Genomic DNA, 18,121 nt, shown 5'->3' with positions numbered 1-18,121 from the left:
GTGTTCCTTTCTCCTCTCTCCCCTCACTTGTCTTTTTTCTTCTTAACTCTTTTTTTTCTTGAAAATGTTTCTTCACCCCTACATCCTGTGCTGAGACCTATGTCAAGACCATAGAAGTAATTACCCAATAGGACAGAATGAAAATTTCCCTGCCAGTCAGTTTTATTTTTTATTTTTTAATATTTTATTTATTAGTTTTATTTTATGTGTATGACTATATTGTCTGCATGTGTGTAAGTGTACCAGTGTCCTGCAATGTCCGGAGAGGTCAGAAGAGGGCTTCAGATCCCCTGGAACTGAAATTATGGATGGTTATTAGCTGCCATATGGTGCTGGGAATTGAACCTGTGTCCTCTGTAAGAGCAGCCAGTGCTCTTAACTACTGAACCATATCTCCAGCCCCATTCAGTTTTATTTTTACACACAGGAAGCAAAACAAAGCATAAAACTAATTAAATAACTGATTTCCAAGATAACAAAATGACTAGGCTGAGAAATGAAACCAAAAGACATAGACTTTTGAAATTGGAGGTGTGTGTGTGTGTGTTTAAATATTCTTCTGAGTCAGAGAAGGAAAAAATTATATCTGAGTTGGAGATCTGCAAGGTACCTTTAAAATTTGAAACTTTTATTTTCAAGGGGCCGGACTTAATTTGCAATGTGCATGACTTAAATATAGCCATGTTTCATATTGAGCAGATTTTTAAAAGTCTCCAAGGCACATATTTGAAGTTAAAAGCCATTAGATTTTATGGATTGTACAGACAGGCCATTGCAATAAGTTCATCCACAATATCTGACTTGTAAATATATATTGTACATTCTGAACATGAGCTACTCATAAAATATGCCTTTAACACCACAATAATCAAGCTGAGTGTGGTGGCACACACCTGTAATCTCAGCATCAAGCCAGCTGGGCAGGAGTATAAACCGTTCAGAGCCATCCTCAGTTTCACAGAGAAAGCAAGGCCAGCCTGGGTTACATGAGACACTGTCTCAAAAAATCATCCTTCAGCCTCACACTCATCAGATGTAGATATCTGCAACTGAAGTTAAACATAAACGACAATGGACTTGTGCTTTACCTTGTTTTAGAAGGTGTGATTTATACTTTTGTCTAGAAATGGATGGTGCTCCCTAGAAGCCAAAGCTGTTCTCATTCCTTTCCTATGATGGGTTAAAAACCTTCAAGTTGGAATAGTTTGTGAATGACTCTATAGTGTGTATGAGGAGTCCATGAACAATGCTCAAACTTGGTATGCTAAGACATATGTAAAGCACGCACTCATTAGATGGAGGAAATGAAAAATTAATATGTGAAGAATTCAGCTAGCACCATGTTTTGAGCCAAATCCTGGCGTTTATCAGTTTAGTGGAAGACGGAAGCCATCTTCACTGAAAAACATTCCCAGTGAGCTGCGAATAGTGTGGTTTTCGAGTTCCTAAGTGGGAAACTTAGTTCTTTGGTTTCTTTGTTCCTGGTTCATTTGGCTGATCCCTGGCTATTTCAGCTCAATATTTTACATACTAATGGAGCCCAGGGAAGTCCATTTGGCAGCTATTCCTGAGACAGTAATGAAATACGGTGTTTAGTACTGTGCACTATTGTCATAAAATGTGGGGGATATTTTACAGAGATCTTGGTAAGCAGATCTACATCCACTTTATATTTAAAGAGTGTATAAGCCTGAGTGAGGAACTGTATTTTTATATGAGAATAACTAGTACTCTTTTCTTACAGGTAAAAAAAACGTGCCCAGAATCCGATGTTTCAGAACCTCAGAATTCCAGGTACAGTAATAAAAAAATTCAAGACTTCATTAAAAGGTGTAGGAATGTGTTATACTATTAAGCAGATATGATGAAGATTTGAAACATTAAAATTTTTTTCAAACGATTTAGATATACATATGTTTTATATTGGCAAGGGCATTATTAATCACAAAATTAAAATTTTATGGTCTTTTCTGAAACCAAAGCTGGTCTGGAACTCCCTATGTAGACCAGGCTGTCCTTGGAGATGTCTTACAAAGATCTTTGCCTCCTGAGTGCTGAGATTAAAGGTGTGCACCACTATGCTTGGCCACAAAATTAATTTTAAAAAGAGCATGATTGAAGTCATATTTTAAAGAATAATTGAAATTTCTCTAGAAATACTTAAGAAATATTTTCACAGATATTGTTATTTTGATAGCCTTATTTTTAATTTTAATCTTTCATATAAAGTATTTATATCTGGAATTGTAACTGTTACTGAGTAACTGGCAAACCTGGTTTTTGAAAACATGATATTTTTCTTTCATTCTAATCAAACATTACTAGATTCTGAGACTATTAATAAATAAAAATCTTAACATTAACTTGACATTCTATTTCTGGTTTGGGGGAGCTGGAAGAGATAATGAATTTAAATAGCTAAGTGATTTCGTTTAGGAATTTACAGCATTTAGGTGTTTAGGGTCAGACCAGGTGCCCAACAGACTTGTTCTAGGCCTATGCACCCTCACTGCTTTCTTTTCAAACTCTAGGGTTTGATTTTAAATGGATAACAAAAGTATTATAAATACTATGACAATAATAAACACATTACCGTAACACATAAATGATATGACTCACCCTGCTACATTAAAAAAACATCTTTATCATGAATGGGCTCTGGTATGCTACAGCACAGGATGATGTAGTGATGTTTACAGTACAATAAAACATTACATATCTCACTAAACTGTTACTGACCACTATGTTTTCGTTATGAAGAGCAAATATACGTTATGTGCCATTCATTTACCAAGGAACTCTTTTTTTAATGAATTATGATATTCTTATCATTGATTCTTCTGCATATTAAAATGATTGTGTATGGTCTTTTTGGATCATTTATGGGTATAAACTATGATGCATGATTATTGGTATTTGATCTTTGCTCTTAATAATTAGTTGTCAAACTAGTATTGAGTATGTTTAACTTATTAAAGTATTAAGAAACTGATGAACCATTAAATATCTACCTACAGAGCAGAGAAATCTAGAATGTGTGGAGCGAGAGAGAGAAGTCCTCCAGAACTCTGTTCCTGCTGGGCACTTTCTAAACATTGTGCTCATCTCTATGACAACCATACCTATGACTTAATTTGAGAGGGTTATGTAAGTGATTAGATAACTTTTGCAAGCAGCATATTTTGGGGTTAGTCAAAACAACAGAGAATTTACTTTGTCTTATTAATAATATTGCATGTCAAATATTTCATACCTGATTCCACTCAGGAATTTTTTAACATATATTATACTTAACTGCACTTTAAGTAGGCAGAAAGCTACAAAACCTATTCACTGTTCACAGAGGGCACTAACGAGCGACAGATGAAATAAAAGTTCCAAGCTCAGTAAACTTAATCACAGAATTAGGTCATTCTTTTCTAGATAGAAAACCCTGCTTGTGTACCCTTTAAAACATGATTTCAAGGTGGGTGTGTAGCTCAGTAGTAGAAGGCTTATATAGCATACTTAATGTCCTAAATTTGATCACAACATTGCAAAGGCATAAAGTGGAAAATATATCATTTTTCTCTAAAGAAAAATAATGGCTACTTTTAAATGGCTATTAAGATATTTATCTACTCCTTAGTAATCTATTATCTACATAAATTGCCAATGGCTTGTAGTTCCTGTGAATTAGCAAGTGTTTGGCATGGATTAGTTATTCTCAAAATTTCCTGTATAAGTGAATCATCAGGCAAATCACATTCTAAGAACTCTAAGCTTTGCATAACCAAAAACAAACAAAATAAACAAACTTGGGGCTAGAGAGATAGATCAAAGCTTAAGAGCACTGTCTGTTTTAATAGAGGACCTGAGTTTGATTCCCAGCACCCACACGGTGGCTAACAATTGCCTGTAACTCCAGTTCCAGAGAATCCAATGCCCTCTTCTGGCATCCATAGGCATTGTACACATACATACAAGGTGCCCTTCCATACATACAGGCAAAGCACATATAAATTAATAAATACATAAATAAATAAAATAAACTTATTAAAATCCATGATCGAAAGGCTTGGCAACAACCTGGAGGCATTTGTTGGTTCAGGGATCCCAGAACTTTGGTCATGGCTGATCTCTCTCCTGATAGCTGTTTCAATGGCCAATCTCCACAGTCTAGTCATTATCAGTAATGTAAAGTCAGAGATTTGCTTGAACCCTCTATTCACTGCTATTAGGTCTGGGATTTCCTAAACTGACACTCAGTTTATATAGTAATGGACAACCTGGAGGCATTTGTTGGTTCAGGGATCCCAGAACTTTGGTCATGGCTGATCTCTCTCCTGATAGCTGTTTCAATGGCCAATCTCCACAGTCTAGTCATTATCAGTAATGTAAAGTCAGAGATTTGCTTGAACCCTCTATTCACTGCTATTAGGTCTGGGATTTCCTAAACTGACACTCAGTTTATATAGTAATGGAACACACACATACACACACACACACACACACACACACACACACACAAATGTGCTTAAAGAATATTCTACACAAAAGGATATAATAACTTCTAAATAGTTAATCAAAGAATGCTTATAATGGCATTTATTACATGTGTCTACTGAGGTTCTGTTTTCATATCATTAAGAAACAGTTCTTTAACACATACAATCAATTTTCATCTCTTCTGCGTGTGTGTTTCTGTTTGTGTATATCTCTGAGAGCAAGAGAGAAAGAAACAGAGCCATAGTTATAAACACAGACACAGAGACAGAAAGATTTTTTTTAGTTGATATTTAAAACTTAAACTCCAGGGTTTGGTAATAGTATTCTAAACAAACCTAAAAGAGTTGAGTTCCAAATGGAATACTGTATCAATAAAATGGGAGCTGGGAACTAGTGCCGGACAAAATGCTGTCCCACTCAGAGGCTAAAGCAAATGTCATTCATTTATTTAGCTAGCTTTATTGTTTGTTGGTTTTTGGATTTGAAATGATTAGAAGAGATGCATATGGAAAGTGTTTTTACAGTAGGGAAGTAATTAAATTGGGTGTGGAGACTTTGTCAGGAGCATTCTTGGAGTGATATTGTATACCAGCAAATTATTTGTTTTGCCAGGCCTTGTTCCTCTTTGGAAAGAGATGTTTGGGCTGCAGATGTAACTGGTAGATTGGGAAAAAGAGCATTTATAAACCCACACAATCCAAGTCGACAAAACTGTCTTCTTAGAAACAGCACTATGTGTGTCTGCTAAAAGCCAGACAATGGTGACAGTATTTGCTGTTTCCCCAAACTATTAACCTTAATGTCATATGGAAAGGGATATGCCCTTCTTATAAAAATTGACATTCCTTGAATGCTTTTCTTTTGTTTGCTTTCTTCTGTGTCTTTAACCCTGTTCAGCTTACACTGCTCTTGTACTTTCTTCTTAAATACTAATAAGAACCATAAACTAAGTAGACGAAAAAAAATTTATATTTTTCTCATGTTTTACATTACCCAGTAATTAACTTCACTACTGGATAGATCATCTTAAAACACAAACAAAAACATTATTTTTAAGTTCTTTTCCTATAGTCATGGTGAATCCATTTGTCAATTTGAGTCACTTTAAAAATCCTTAGTTCTTATTAATGTGAAAAACAAGACAAATGGGCTTTTTTGAAAACAGGTAATTCTATGAATGTCCTAAAAAAGATCTCTTCTACTTTCATTTCTCTTATTTCTGATGAGAGGGAAGGAAGTGATCTATCTCATTCTAAATTGCATTCTTTATAAATAGCTCAGTGTGTCACTGTTTTGTAGCAATCTCTGTTATATTCGAAGGATTCTTTTGGTGGTCTTCCACTTTGCCTCGCTTTGCCTGACTCTGGCTAGCACAACATTTTCACCAAGAAGAGATTAGCGACATAGAAAAGAAATACAATTAAGATCAGGCGATTTTGTGTGACACTTATTCTGTTAACTAAAGAATGAAGGAAATATAAATGTTGGTGAGACCTCACTGTCAAATGACCTCTAAGAATAACACCAGCTCCTCTGCTGTTGCAACTTGTCTTACCCAGGCCACAGGACTATCAGAAGAACCCAGGGGTCTCCAAAAGGGTCCACTAAGGTGATCAAGGAATAATATTAATGTTATGATGTATAAGATCTAAGATAATAGGATTTTCATAGTGAGTAAACATATTTGTTGGTAATAATGAGAGCTGACTCTTTTCCTACTTCATTAGTTAAAGAAATAGAGTTTGCTAAGAATTTAATGATTGTCTGAACTCAGCAAATGCCTTGATTGAATCTCTGTCTTCTTGACCTAGGCTTTACCAACTATAACTATAAGGAGAAAGAAAGAGGAAGCTTTGAAATTCATTTTGGCTTAATAGGTTGTATTTAAGAGAGCCCCAACAAGTTTATTGATTCAAAGTTTAGGCCTATACATTTTAAAATGTAATTAATTCATTGTGTGTAAAGAGCTATGACTTAACAATGTTGCAGTTAAGACGTTAAGCTCTACATATTTATTTGCTAGTAAAACAACTTTTTCAGTACTTCCAAAAGACCTTCATCTGGATGTGACTTCCTGCCAAACTTAAATGCTATATTGTTTTCACAGCAGGCAAAGCCAAGGGGCCTTCATGAAAACATGCATAGGATTGGATTTTACTGTGACAAATCAATCAGGGGTTCATCTCACCCAGTATTCTGTCTTAAAGATGTATTGAAATTCATTATTGGAAGGGTCTCTTTCCTCAAACTTGAAAGTCTCAGGATGTAGTTCCAATGACCTAAGAGTCTCTTAGTAATACAATGTAGTTGTAGAGCCCATGCAATTATACAACTATGTCTTTTTCTCTGTCACATTATTAGAATGTGCTGTGTCTTTCAGAAATGAATCCAGAGAAATAATCAATGCAAAGTTAAGCCACTACTTAAGCCACTTCTTTCAAGTTATAAAGTAGGCGTCCTCTGGAAATGATCGATGACTGATGAATGGATAAAGATTTTAAGACGGTGGTTTAATTCTCTTGTGACTAGTTAACCTGAGTCATAATATCGCTAAATCCTTTTGCTCCCAATCTGGAGAATGTTTTGTCTCATTTCAAAGTCTGACCTCATGTGGATTCCTCCCCATGCTCTTCATCATTTTGGCTGGCATTCACTGGAGGTTTTCTCATTCATTTTACCTTTCTGGACTGTGTTGATAGATTCCTACAGGTGTGGCTGCAGCTGGAGCTGGGAGACAAGACGAATGATGTGTTCTGCCTTGTGGTTCACTGTATATTCAATAGTTAGCATATCTTCATCCTTTGGTCACGGGAGCATACTGAGCTAATTACTTAGAAAAGTGTCTATTAAATCTCAGATATCAGTGGTAATTGAAGACTTAAAGAATTTCAAGACTTAGATTTTTAAAAGTGTCTTATCAAATATGTCACCATCCATTCTTTCTTATATTTCCTTGGGAACTTCTGACAGTTTATCTTCATTTGCCAGCAGAGGTTAGGTTAGCTGTGTATTTGTTGATTTCTTTGTATATCGCTCCCTCTAGAATTGATCTTCAAAAATTAAACAGGTTGGTGACTCTTAACACTTTGTTTCTTACAGAGTGGTTGATAGTTAATTCATTTGCACTGAATAAAACTGATTCCTAAACCATGAAAGGAGAGGGATAGACAGCAGCTTTGACCTTATTTTTAATTCCTCTTCATTCACACACATCATTGCTTCATGGTCTTTGGATCCCTGGGTTATTCCTGAGTTTTGACTTTCCTTTCTTTCCTTATATTTACATGTATAATCTCTAACCTGGGCTCTAGGCATACCTCACAACATCCAGCATGCTCTGCAGAAACTGGGATGGAAAAGTATGTTTTATACAGATGAAGAGTTCCTCTTGATTCTTGTGATGAAGTTGTAGATGAGGTTGGAAATGAGGTAAATTAGCATAGGTTGTAGCTGGCTTGGATTCTGGTTTGCTTTAGATCATTAATGCTCCTTGGTTACAACTGCCAATATGAGCCAGCTAAGGTGGAATGGGGGAGTTTAGGCTTGGCTGGTTATTTTATGTTTTGATTTTTTAAGAAAGCATATAAATTTTGAGAAGAAAGGGCTGAGTGAATCAGAAGGGAAAGGCCCATGGGTGCCATCCTGCTCATCCCTTGTCCATCTCTCAGCTGCCTCAGTGCCCCTCACTGTCCAGATGCAGGTCCCACAAAAGGAGTAACAGGAGTAAAATGTTCTGGATTTTATGCACTTTTACTGTTCAGCATCTCAGACAGTAGAACCTCTCTTTCTTTATCTGTTCCAATCTCTATGAAATGGAATACTATCAGAAAGGTAGCATCAAAAAACAGAAATGGAACTTTGAGGATCTGTGTCTGGGTGCGTGTGAATGAGAAAAGGATTCTGAAGCTCATAACTCACCATGTACACTCTACTCACTATCCCTTCCCTTCCCATAATGTACAACCCTCCTGTTTATCAAACCTCCTTCATGGTACATCATCCAGCTTATAATAAAGAAACTGAAAGTGTAGCCTCTTCCCCTTGGATACAACTCCATGGTTATCATTCATTTCATGGGATGCAGAATTATTTCACAGATCAAACATTTATAAACTTGAGCTATCCAATGTAGAGATAATTAAAGGTGTAGCTTTAAGTGATATGGCAGCCAAAGGCGAATGCTGTAGCTATGTGTTCCATTCATTTCTTTTTGTAAATCTTTCTACCAATTTTTGGCCTTCCTGAGCTCACCTAATCTGTCTAGTTATTGTGCAATGAACCACTCTCCTGCTTTCAAAAAAGTCTGAATTTAAATTGTTCTCTCTATTTCCTGTGATTAATCTAGTTCCTAGATTGTCTGATTAATACACTTTATACTGTGGTTTCAATTATTTACCTTTCTGAGGTAATTTCATCAGAATTGTTATCTAGGTTTAGAATATTTTATTTTTCTAATAAGCTCAGAGACTCCTGGTATTTGACACAAATGGAGACAGCACTCTGCACCCTGGAGCCTAAATATGAAATTGTGGCAAGCCTTCGTCTAATCATTGGGTTTCTGATCAGGTAATAACATGATAAAATTATGCTTGTGGTGACAGATCAGCTGTGGCCCAGATGCACAGAGGCCAGGAAATCATCTATGAGACTTGCTAAAGAAGCTAGAGAGACGTTTAGCCAATTGTGCTTATTTTAAAAAATGTTATGTGTATGAATGTTTCGCCTGCATGTATATAAGTGCACTACATACATGCAGTGCCCATAGAGGCCAATGCGGGGGGAGGGCACGGCATCTGATCCTTGAAACTAGAGTTAAAATGGTTGTTAGCCACCATGTGGATGCCAGGAACTGAATCTAGGTCCTGTGCAAAGACAGCCAGTACTCTTAACTGCTGAGACATCTCTCCAGCCCAATTGTGCTTATTTGTGGATGGCATTATGCACTATTTTTTCATGGTTTAAACACATTTTCCAAATTTTCTACACTGAATATTCATTTCCTTTGTTTTAAGAATAAATTACATACATATAAAGCATGAAATACCTGATTTTCCTGAAATAGGCACGGTGGCAGGAGAGCTCTGGCCGCCCTTCCTGACAACTTGCATTGTTCTCTAGCAATGAGAAAATGCCTAACTTTCCCATATGTATTAGTGATTAATTGCAGAGAATGACTATGTTCCTGGTCAGCCTCTTTCCTGCAGTAAACTGAGTACCTCAGAGATCTTATGCAACAGTATTTCCAGAGACTTCAGTTACTTTGAATTAATTTGGTCAGAGTAATGTATGAAGCAAAGTAGCATTTGTCTACTTCCTTATTTACTTATTTATTTAGGTGCTAGGAATCAAATCTGGGGCCTCCTGCACTATCATCAAGTTGTTCTCCCAGCTCCCTCTCTAGGAATTTTTATCCAAAAAGATCTAAGGAGCTAGGAAAAGACTCTACTTCTTATCATAGGAATAACTGACTTGGATGGGGTGGCCAGTATCTCTGAGCATAAACTGGACTGATTGTTGATCTATCCAGAAGGCAATGAGACTTACAAATTCTTTTTTAAAAAGATTTATTTTTTATTTGTTTGCATGTGTGCCTGTCTTTGTGTGTATTTGCCCATGTGCAGACATGAAAAGTGAGTTAGTTCTCCTGGAGCTGGAGGTACAGGCAGTTGTGGGCTGCCTGCCGTGGGTGCTGGGAACTGAACTCTGGTCCTGTGGAAGAGCAGAAGGCACTATAAAACTCTGAACCATCTCTCCAGCCCAAGAGTCATACAATCTTGTGATCACTGTGAACTTGGGGCATCTTTAGCATAGAAGTTCTAGATTCAAAAGTAGAAACATGGATGATTCATGGCTCAAATTGGGTCAGTAGCTGGGAAGGAACAAAAAGGATTTGATGGTTTTCCTTCCAGCTGCTCAATTACAGGAATATGTATTCATGTCCTAATGATATTATTTATTGGGTATCTGAGTGCTTAGATCAATGTTTTATAGAGAGTATAGGTGACAACGGAGAGTGACAATGAAATACACAGGCAGTAAGAAAAGAATTGGATGTATGAAGGGGGAAAAGACTGTTTTAAATGGGTTGGTGCCTAAATGAAACTTAAAGGTAACGAGGGCATGGGGGAAACAGAGGGCTAGAGGAAGTCCATCTCTACAGAGTTGGCCAGAGCACAGGCCTGTCAGTAGAAACCTGCCTGGTATGTTGTTCTGAAAATAGCAGGAAGCAAGGTGTGCCTGGCATGGAATGAACCCAGCATTTAAAACTGCAAATAATAGTACTATAGGAAGAGCTATTTCTTATCTTTTCTCAATTTTGAAACTGTTTGCTTAGAATTTAATAAATGAGTTGCAGAGAAGTTTTTTTTCTAGACTAAGTGGTAATACCTTCTGACAGGTACTACATCTATTAATTACAACAAAGTGGGGTTGTTCCCCAGATAGATCAGCTCTCTGCCACACCACACACATCTTTCTTCTGATTGGAAGACTTCAAGCTCCTCTTCCAACAGAGCTCTAAGGACTAAGCCTTTTGAATAATAAATCTCTTAAAGTTTCTGAATAATTTAGCTGAGAGTTTAGTAGTAATTCCAAAAATTTGATTTTGGAAGATATGGAGATTCTGCCCATTATTTCACATGTAATCATCACATTCCAGTTGTCTTAGCAACCTGGAAGGTTTTCATTGACTTTTCAATAAGCCTGTGGATGAATGGAGTCTGTGTTCATGTGTTTATGAATTTCTATCACCTGATACTTGATGTCTTTTGGGCATGCTTATTGTGCCAAATAACTGTCTTTATAGTCTTAAAATTCTTGTAACTAGAATTAAACTAGACTTTTCTTAAAGATGTAGATTTCTAATGAAAAGATATTCAACCTGACAATGGTTGAACATGTATATCATAGGCTTTCTAATCTACATCTTCAGGAAAAGTCTAGTCTTAAATACTTCATTTAAATGTTAATTTATTTCCAAAGTGCCACAAACTTGGTAAACTCAGTTATCTAACTCACCTCACCCACACATAGTTGAGAACCCCGGACAAAGACAAAAGCCTGATGACACAGCTAGGTAGCCTAGTTTTCTTTGAGTGCTCCTTCAGATGTACCTGGAAATCTAAATGCTAAATGAGGGAATACAACAAAATCGTGGAGAGAAATACAGGAACTTAAATACTCTTACCACAAGCAGATTTAAAGATAATATTGACAAGGGACAGCCTCAGAGCAAAGAGGAAACAGAAAAACAGTGAAATACAAGTGTAAGTCTGCAGAATGCTTAGTTGTGAGATATTTCAGCATTCAAACTCGAAGCAGTATGCCTTGGATGTCCCTGAGGACACATGGGCTTTACTTAGTTCGGTATAATGATTCCAGCAGGTGTTGGTCACTCTAGTTCACTAAAAAAATTACATTGTATTTAGTACCATAATGTTTAAATTTATTTTTCTGTGTACGATGAGCTTGTTATAACTAAACTTTAACAACATGCTTGAACAACACACAAAATCTGAGTGTATACTAATGATCACTCTTCAAAGGTTGTGAGCACTTCAGTGTTGGTAGAAAAATTCTTTTTACATACTAACAGGAACAACGCAGATGTCTGGATCATTTGGGTGTTTTATGTTTCATTTTGGCTTGGTTTTGAGTTTTCAGTCAATCCAATTCAAGATCCTAGAACAGCAACTGGCACATAGTAGGAATTCCATCAATTGCCATTATAAAAATGACAGACTAAGCAGATGGTTTTTAAATTTGAGGGGGCAGAGAGAACCTTCCTGGATTTCCCCACACAATTCTCTCCGGAGTATATCACTAAGCCACATAAGAACTTTTGAAGCCTCAAAGTCATGTAAAGAAGATCAAATAGGAAAATGACCTCTAAGTTTTCTGTAGAAGTAGTGTCAGTTTATATCCCAGCATATGCTAATTTACTCGCCTAATTTGTATTTGCTTCTCCATGTTCCTTTGGTGAGATAACCTTCACTTTTAACGAAACCTATTGTGCGTAATATAATTTGGGCATTGCCTTAATTAAAATCTTCATGGCCTTAGCAAACGTTCCTAGAGAAAAATAGAATGATGGACCAGTCTCTTTTCTTCCATCCCTTTCCACTCTCTCCTTTCTTCAACCCTCTTTAACAGGGCATTGCACTTTTATCTTAAAAGTAACATATGTGAAATACTCCTTAAAGCAAAGGATCATTTGAGAAATAGCCATGCTGTGTTCTTAGGCCTGACTTTGCTCAGGGGCTCCTCCACTGCATTGCTCATATAATTTAAATTGTAGAAATTCTATATATCTCAAAAGTGATACCATCTTTTCCAGAACATACCTAGCTTCAAATGGAAGATCCAAAATCCCAGCTACAGGGAGTGTTTGATGTCATGCTGGTGCCTTGGATGAAATGATTAATGTGGTTTGACATAATTCCAAGACAGATGACCCAAACCCACAATATGGCAGCTGTTGGGCTACCTCGAAACAGGAGCATCACCTCTGACATCAAATGGGAGACAGAACTAGACTACTGCAGCTCAGACACTGGTTTCTATGTTCTCATACCATTATGTTCCAGATATGCTCTCCAGAGTAGTTGTAATCCTAGGCTTTCTCATTATTTATTGATTGTTAGGAAGAAGCAAGGATTAAAATCACAGTATACAGGAAATGAGATAGAGAGACAGTGTGTGTGCGTGCGCGCGTGTGTGTAGGTGTAAATTCATGTAATATGACTTCTTCAAGGATGATTTGGGAGGGTCAACTCGCTATACTGACTAATAAATTCTAGAACTGTTACTGCCTGCATCCAGATCTTGAGAGCACGATGGGCATTGTGTGGACCCTAAACTTTCTGACAGTTTTCAAATACTCTGTAGCTACCCGTGTACCTGATTTTCGTCAGAAGAGGAACTATGGATTAAAAACAGTTTCAGGAAACAGGCTTAGACAATTTAGTGAGTGAAGGCATCTTTGGACGCCCCAGGATGAGTCATCCACTCTCTTGCTGTGAAAGGTCTCTGACAGGTAACTCTGAGTCATGGCTCTTTCAGACACCTGACACTGCTACAAGGACTCCTCATGACTATGGCAGCAAACAGACTTCATCAATATCTTAGAAAAACTTCTCAAGGTCAGTGTTGCAATAACAGCATTTGACTGTGGGTGCTGCTTAGACAGAATCAGTTAAGTTCCAGGCCTAAATGCAACATCTTTTCCTGACCTTAGGAGAAAAATAATAGGAAGCTTCAGAACTTTTTCCAAAATACTTATCTAACTACTTATTTTTTAAAATATTTTATTAATTATTTTTATTTTATGTGTATGAGTATATGGCCTGCATGTATGTGAGTGCCCCCATGTTGTGCAATGCCCCGGAGGCCAGAAGAGGGCTTCGGATTCCCCTGGAACTGGAGTTAAGGGCAGTTCATAGCCACCATGTGGGTGCTGGGAAATGAACCCAGGTCCTCTGCAATAGCAGTCGGTACCCTTAACCACTGAGCCATCTCTCCAGCCCCATAACTACTTGTTATTTTTTTAAAGGTTTTATTTTATTCATGCAGTGGATATTAATGATCTTTAAGGAATATTGGAAATGGCTTTTAAAACAGTTGACATCCTCTTTTTGATTTATTATTTGTCAGTAGACTAAACAAAGACAAGTCCTGCTGTTTAAGAGTTGGTTTGAAGACATAAAATCTAGGTGTGTGTGTGTGTGTGTGTGTGTGTGTGTGTGTGTGTGTTTAGTATATGCATGTATGCACTAACAGAGGCCAGAGTTTGGAACCTAGAGTTTGGCATTCTGAACGGCTTCCTAAATCATTTTTCCACCTTATTTTTTGAGACATGATTTCTCACTGAACCCAAAGTTTGCTGTTTTGGCTAGACCACCTGGATAGCAAGCCCTTGGGGTGCACCTGTCTCTGCCTTCCTGTCCTGAGGTTACAGGTGTGTGCTTTCATGTCCAGTTTTCTTTTTGTGGCTGATAGAGATGAAAAAGCACATCCTCATGCTTGAGCAGCAAGCACTTTACATAGTGAGCCATCTCCTGGCTCCAGACTGACTTCTTGTTTATAAAATATATCCCCACACATCTCACATTGCAACCATTTCCTGGCTTTTCCTCTATGGTCATATATTAGACAGTACATTTAATTAAGCAACTTAGTAGAACTGTATTAACTTTTCTGATAGTTAAGACCAAATATCCAACAAAAAGTAACTTAAGGAGGAAGGATTTCTTGGGGCTCATGGTTGATAATACAGTCCAGCATGGCAGGGAAGGCCTGCTGGCCTGAGGATATTGTGCCTGGTCACACTGTACCCATAGTCAGCAAAAGAGAGAGATGAATGCTGGTGCTTGACTCTCTTCTCCTTTTGATTTCAATCCAGGACCCCATCCTATGGGATGGTTCCACCAACCTTCAAGGTGGGTTTTCCCACTTTAGTTAAACTTTTTCTAGAAACAGCCTCATGGATACACCCCAGAGGCATGTCTCTTATGTGTTTCTAAAGTCCAGTAAAATTGATCATAAAGATTAAGCATTATGGCAAGTTAATGCTTTGTGCTAAACAGAGAAGTTAAATTAGAATAAAGATAGGATGAAACAAGAAATCACTCAGATTCAGAATCAGATACAAAGAAAAAGTACTGCTTGCTTTCCACAGTTGCGGGTCCTGAGAGGACCCAAAATGCCTTTAGAACCAGGAAATAGGAATTGATTGTATGTGTATGGTAGGGGTTATTGACCCAATTTACCAGAAATATTTTTATTACTTTCTTACTTTCTCTAAGTAATATTACCTCCTCTCTTATGGGAGATGAAATTTTATGGAGTAGATTTTTATTAGATTGAATTGTCACAACCAAATTGAAGTTGTTATCAGTTGGTTGAACTTTGCTTACTGAGTATGATGATCGTCTCAATTTCTCTTACTCAGGGTGTCTGATGCTTTTCAGCTGTTCCTTTTTATAATCATTATTTTTAAGTTGCTTTGACCCAGTTGACTTTTCTGTTTATTTTGTCAGTAATAACACTTAGAACCTTTCAGTCTGACATATGTTTCTTATTTCAAAGTCCCCTTCTAAAATCTTTCCCTTTTCATGCATGCTATGGAAAGTTGATTACGAACTTCAGGATGTTTGACTCAAAATGAATACAGTGGAGAATCTAGCTGAAATTGTTGGCCTTTTCTTTGGTAACTTGGTCATGCTGTAGAATGGGGAAGGTCAGTTTCTAAAAAGTACACTTAGCCCCCTTGGGAAAAAAAAATAGCCAATTTACGACTTAAAATTGTAGTTGGTAAAATTTTGCACTGGTAAATTATACACATGGAACAGAAACTTTGAGCAAGTGGTCCGTGCTGCAGGAGGTGGGCTTTGTTATGATCCATAAAGTTTATAGCTGAGAGTGAATTATGTGAGTTAAGGTATAGCATCGATCTGTGGTTACTCAACCTGTGGCTCCCCTTTACATGGCTTTCCAAATGTTGGCAGTCTTTCAATCTCCATCTTTTATTTAACCTAGTGCTTGATCAGCTCAGGTTTGCTCATTACAAGTAGTACTCAAATCAGACTAGCCTCAGAGAAGAATCAGCCTGCTCTTCCGATGAACTCTTTGGAGACAATTTATACACTCTCAGCTTTTACTTTTTTGTCAACCCAACCATTTCTTTGTGACAACTTTTTTGTGATTATAAACTACTTTTGAAACAAGTATGATTTTTTTCCTAATGGAGCAGTGGCAAGCTGAAAGAAATCACTTTGTTGAACTAGTAATTTGATGTATTTTATTCCCTTTTCAAGATGAGAATCACTCTGAGAGATTAATACTCAACATTAGTCATTATCTGGTTAGTTCACAAGATCAAGATGTTGATGGGTGGTATAGAACAGGGGAGAAAGTTAGATAGTTAAAGTCAGGTTGACACAAGCTGCTGAGGGAAAAAACAAGTGGTGAGGTCACTTATGTTTTAAATCAAGAATATGTTTTCAGTGAAAATATTTTCTAATGATTCACAGAAGAATGCTGTCAATTTTGACTACAGCTGCTGAAAATAAGAGTGTAAGTAGCTCTATAGCTTTGGATTCTGACAGGAATTCATGCTCTGACATGAAACAAAGTTCCCATCAAATGTCAGTACTTTCGTGTTTCTCTGTCTTTAAAAGTAGTTTCCTAACTTCTAAAAATGTGGATAGCAGTTTTTCTCCTTTGTATTACATGGATAAACTTGACAGTGTACTTGTGTAATTTTAGAGTAGGTTTTTAAATTATTTTTTTTATTTTTGAGAATTTCATGTACAAGTATTGTCTATGCATTGTTTCCATCCTTTGCAGTTTTCCCCAGCTCTCCCCAGGTTGTCCCATGCCCTCTCAATTTCTGTCCTCTTCTTTGATTAGTATTGTTACACATGTACATTTATAAATATGGAATATTTTCTTTAAAAAATTTTCTTGGAAGATAATTCTTTAATGCCAGCATGTAAAATTCTGCCCCAGTTTTAATAAAATTGAACCAGAGAAAATGCAAGAAGAGGTATTTACTTGATAGGAAGCCATGGGGAACAATTAAACAGAGATTTGAAGATCAGAACTGGGTTTCCAAAATGCATAATATTTATAGTGTTTGCCTCATTCACTACATTGGCCATTATGTTTCTGAATGTGCACATCAGAAGATCAGTGATCTATATAATTAACCTCTAAGTTTTACCTTGCTCGTGCATAATCTAATTAGAAAGAGTTTCATGTTTCCAGTCTTGTGTGGAATCCAAACTTTAAAAATACATACATACATTTATGTCACATGAACTATGCTGGGGGGGCCTACGTGAGGGAGAAAGATGTCTAAAAGAAGGGGAGAGGAAAATAAGAGAGGAGAATGGGGAAAAAATATCACATATTTCCTCTTGTTTGCAAAATCTATATTTACCAATGCATATAGTTAAAGAATATGAAAATACATAAGAAAATATATATGTGAAATGAAAGAAAAAATGAACTATTTGGCGGGCAAGAAGGGAACCCATGGAATGGTGGTGAGATGGGAAGGCCTGGAACATGAACAACGTAAAATGTACATGTTTATGAAAGTGTCACAATGAAATCCATTAGTTCATATACTCTTTTAAAAGTACAAAAATTTCCATGTAAGAATGAAAGACACCTAATGTATTTTATACATAAAACATGCTGTTGATAGATCATTTGTAATAGTAATTTTCTCATTGTACGTTATCAGTACATTATTACTAAAGAATTAACTGATCCATTTACAAATTAGAAAACCACATTCAAACCCAAAATGTGAAACATTTTGTGCTAATATGAGGATTTTAGTTTGGCAGAACCCATAAAAATAGTCAATATTATGCCTTGGACATTTTGAATATTATTTATACTCAAAGACAGGAATACAGTATACAAGTATTCTCAATTCTCATTTAACAATATTACATTTTAGATACATAGATGTTATGTATTCTGGTTTATATTTAAACCAACCTCAGTTAGCATCACCCCTTTTATGTTTTACAGTAGAATTTTTCTTACTGGATTTATATATATATATATATATATAAAATCATCAATTCTTTTTATAGAAATAGAGAGAAAAGGTTTGAAA

At 36.6% G+C, this 18,121-nt stretch overlaps 1 protein-coding gene across 1 annotated transcript in view; it reads left to right on the top strand.

Annotated features, from left to right (window-relative positions):
• Eya4 (EYA transcriptional coactivator and phosphatase 4) overlaps positions 1-18,121 on the top strand; it is a gene marked incomplete in the record, with an annotated part of 282,930 nt that overhangs the window by 141,923 nt on the left and 122,886 nt on the right. The window contains 1 exon segment of the mRNA XM_008822102.3: positions 1,745-1,794. Within this exon segment, the coding sequence (XP_008820324.2) occupies positions 1,745-1,794 (50 nt within the window).

This window comes from Nannospalax galili, unplaced genomic scaffold, assembly GCF_000622305.1.
Source record: "Nannospalax galili isolate Female #2095 unplaced genomic scaffold, S.galili_v1.0 scaffold186, whole genome shotgun sequence".
Lineage (NCBI taxonomy): Eukaryota > Metazoa > Chordata > Mammalia > Rodentia > Spalacidae > Nannospalax > Nannospalax galili.
Note: the sequence above shows the minus strand (reverse complement) of the source record. Positions and strands in the feature narration are given on the sequence as shown.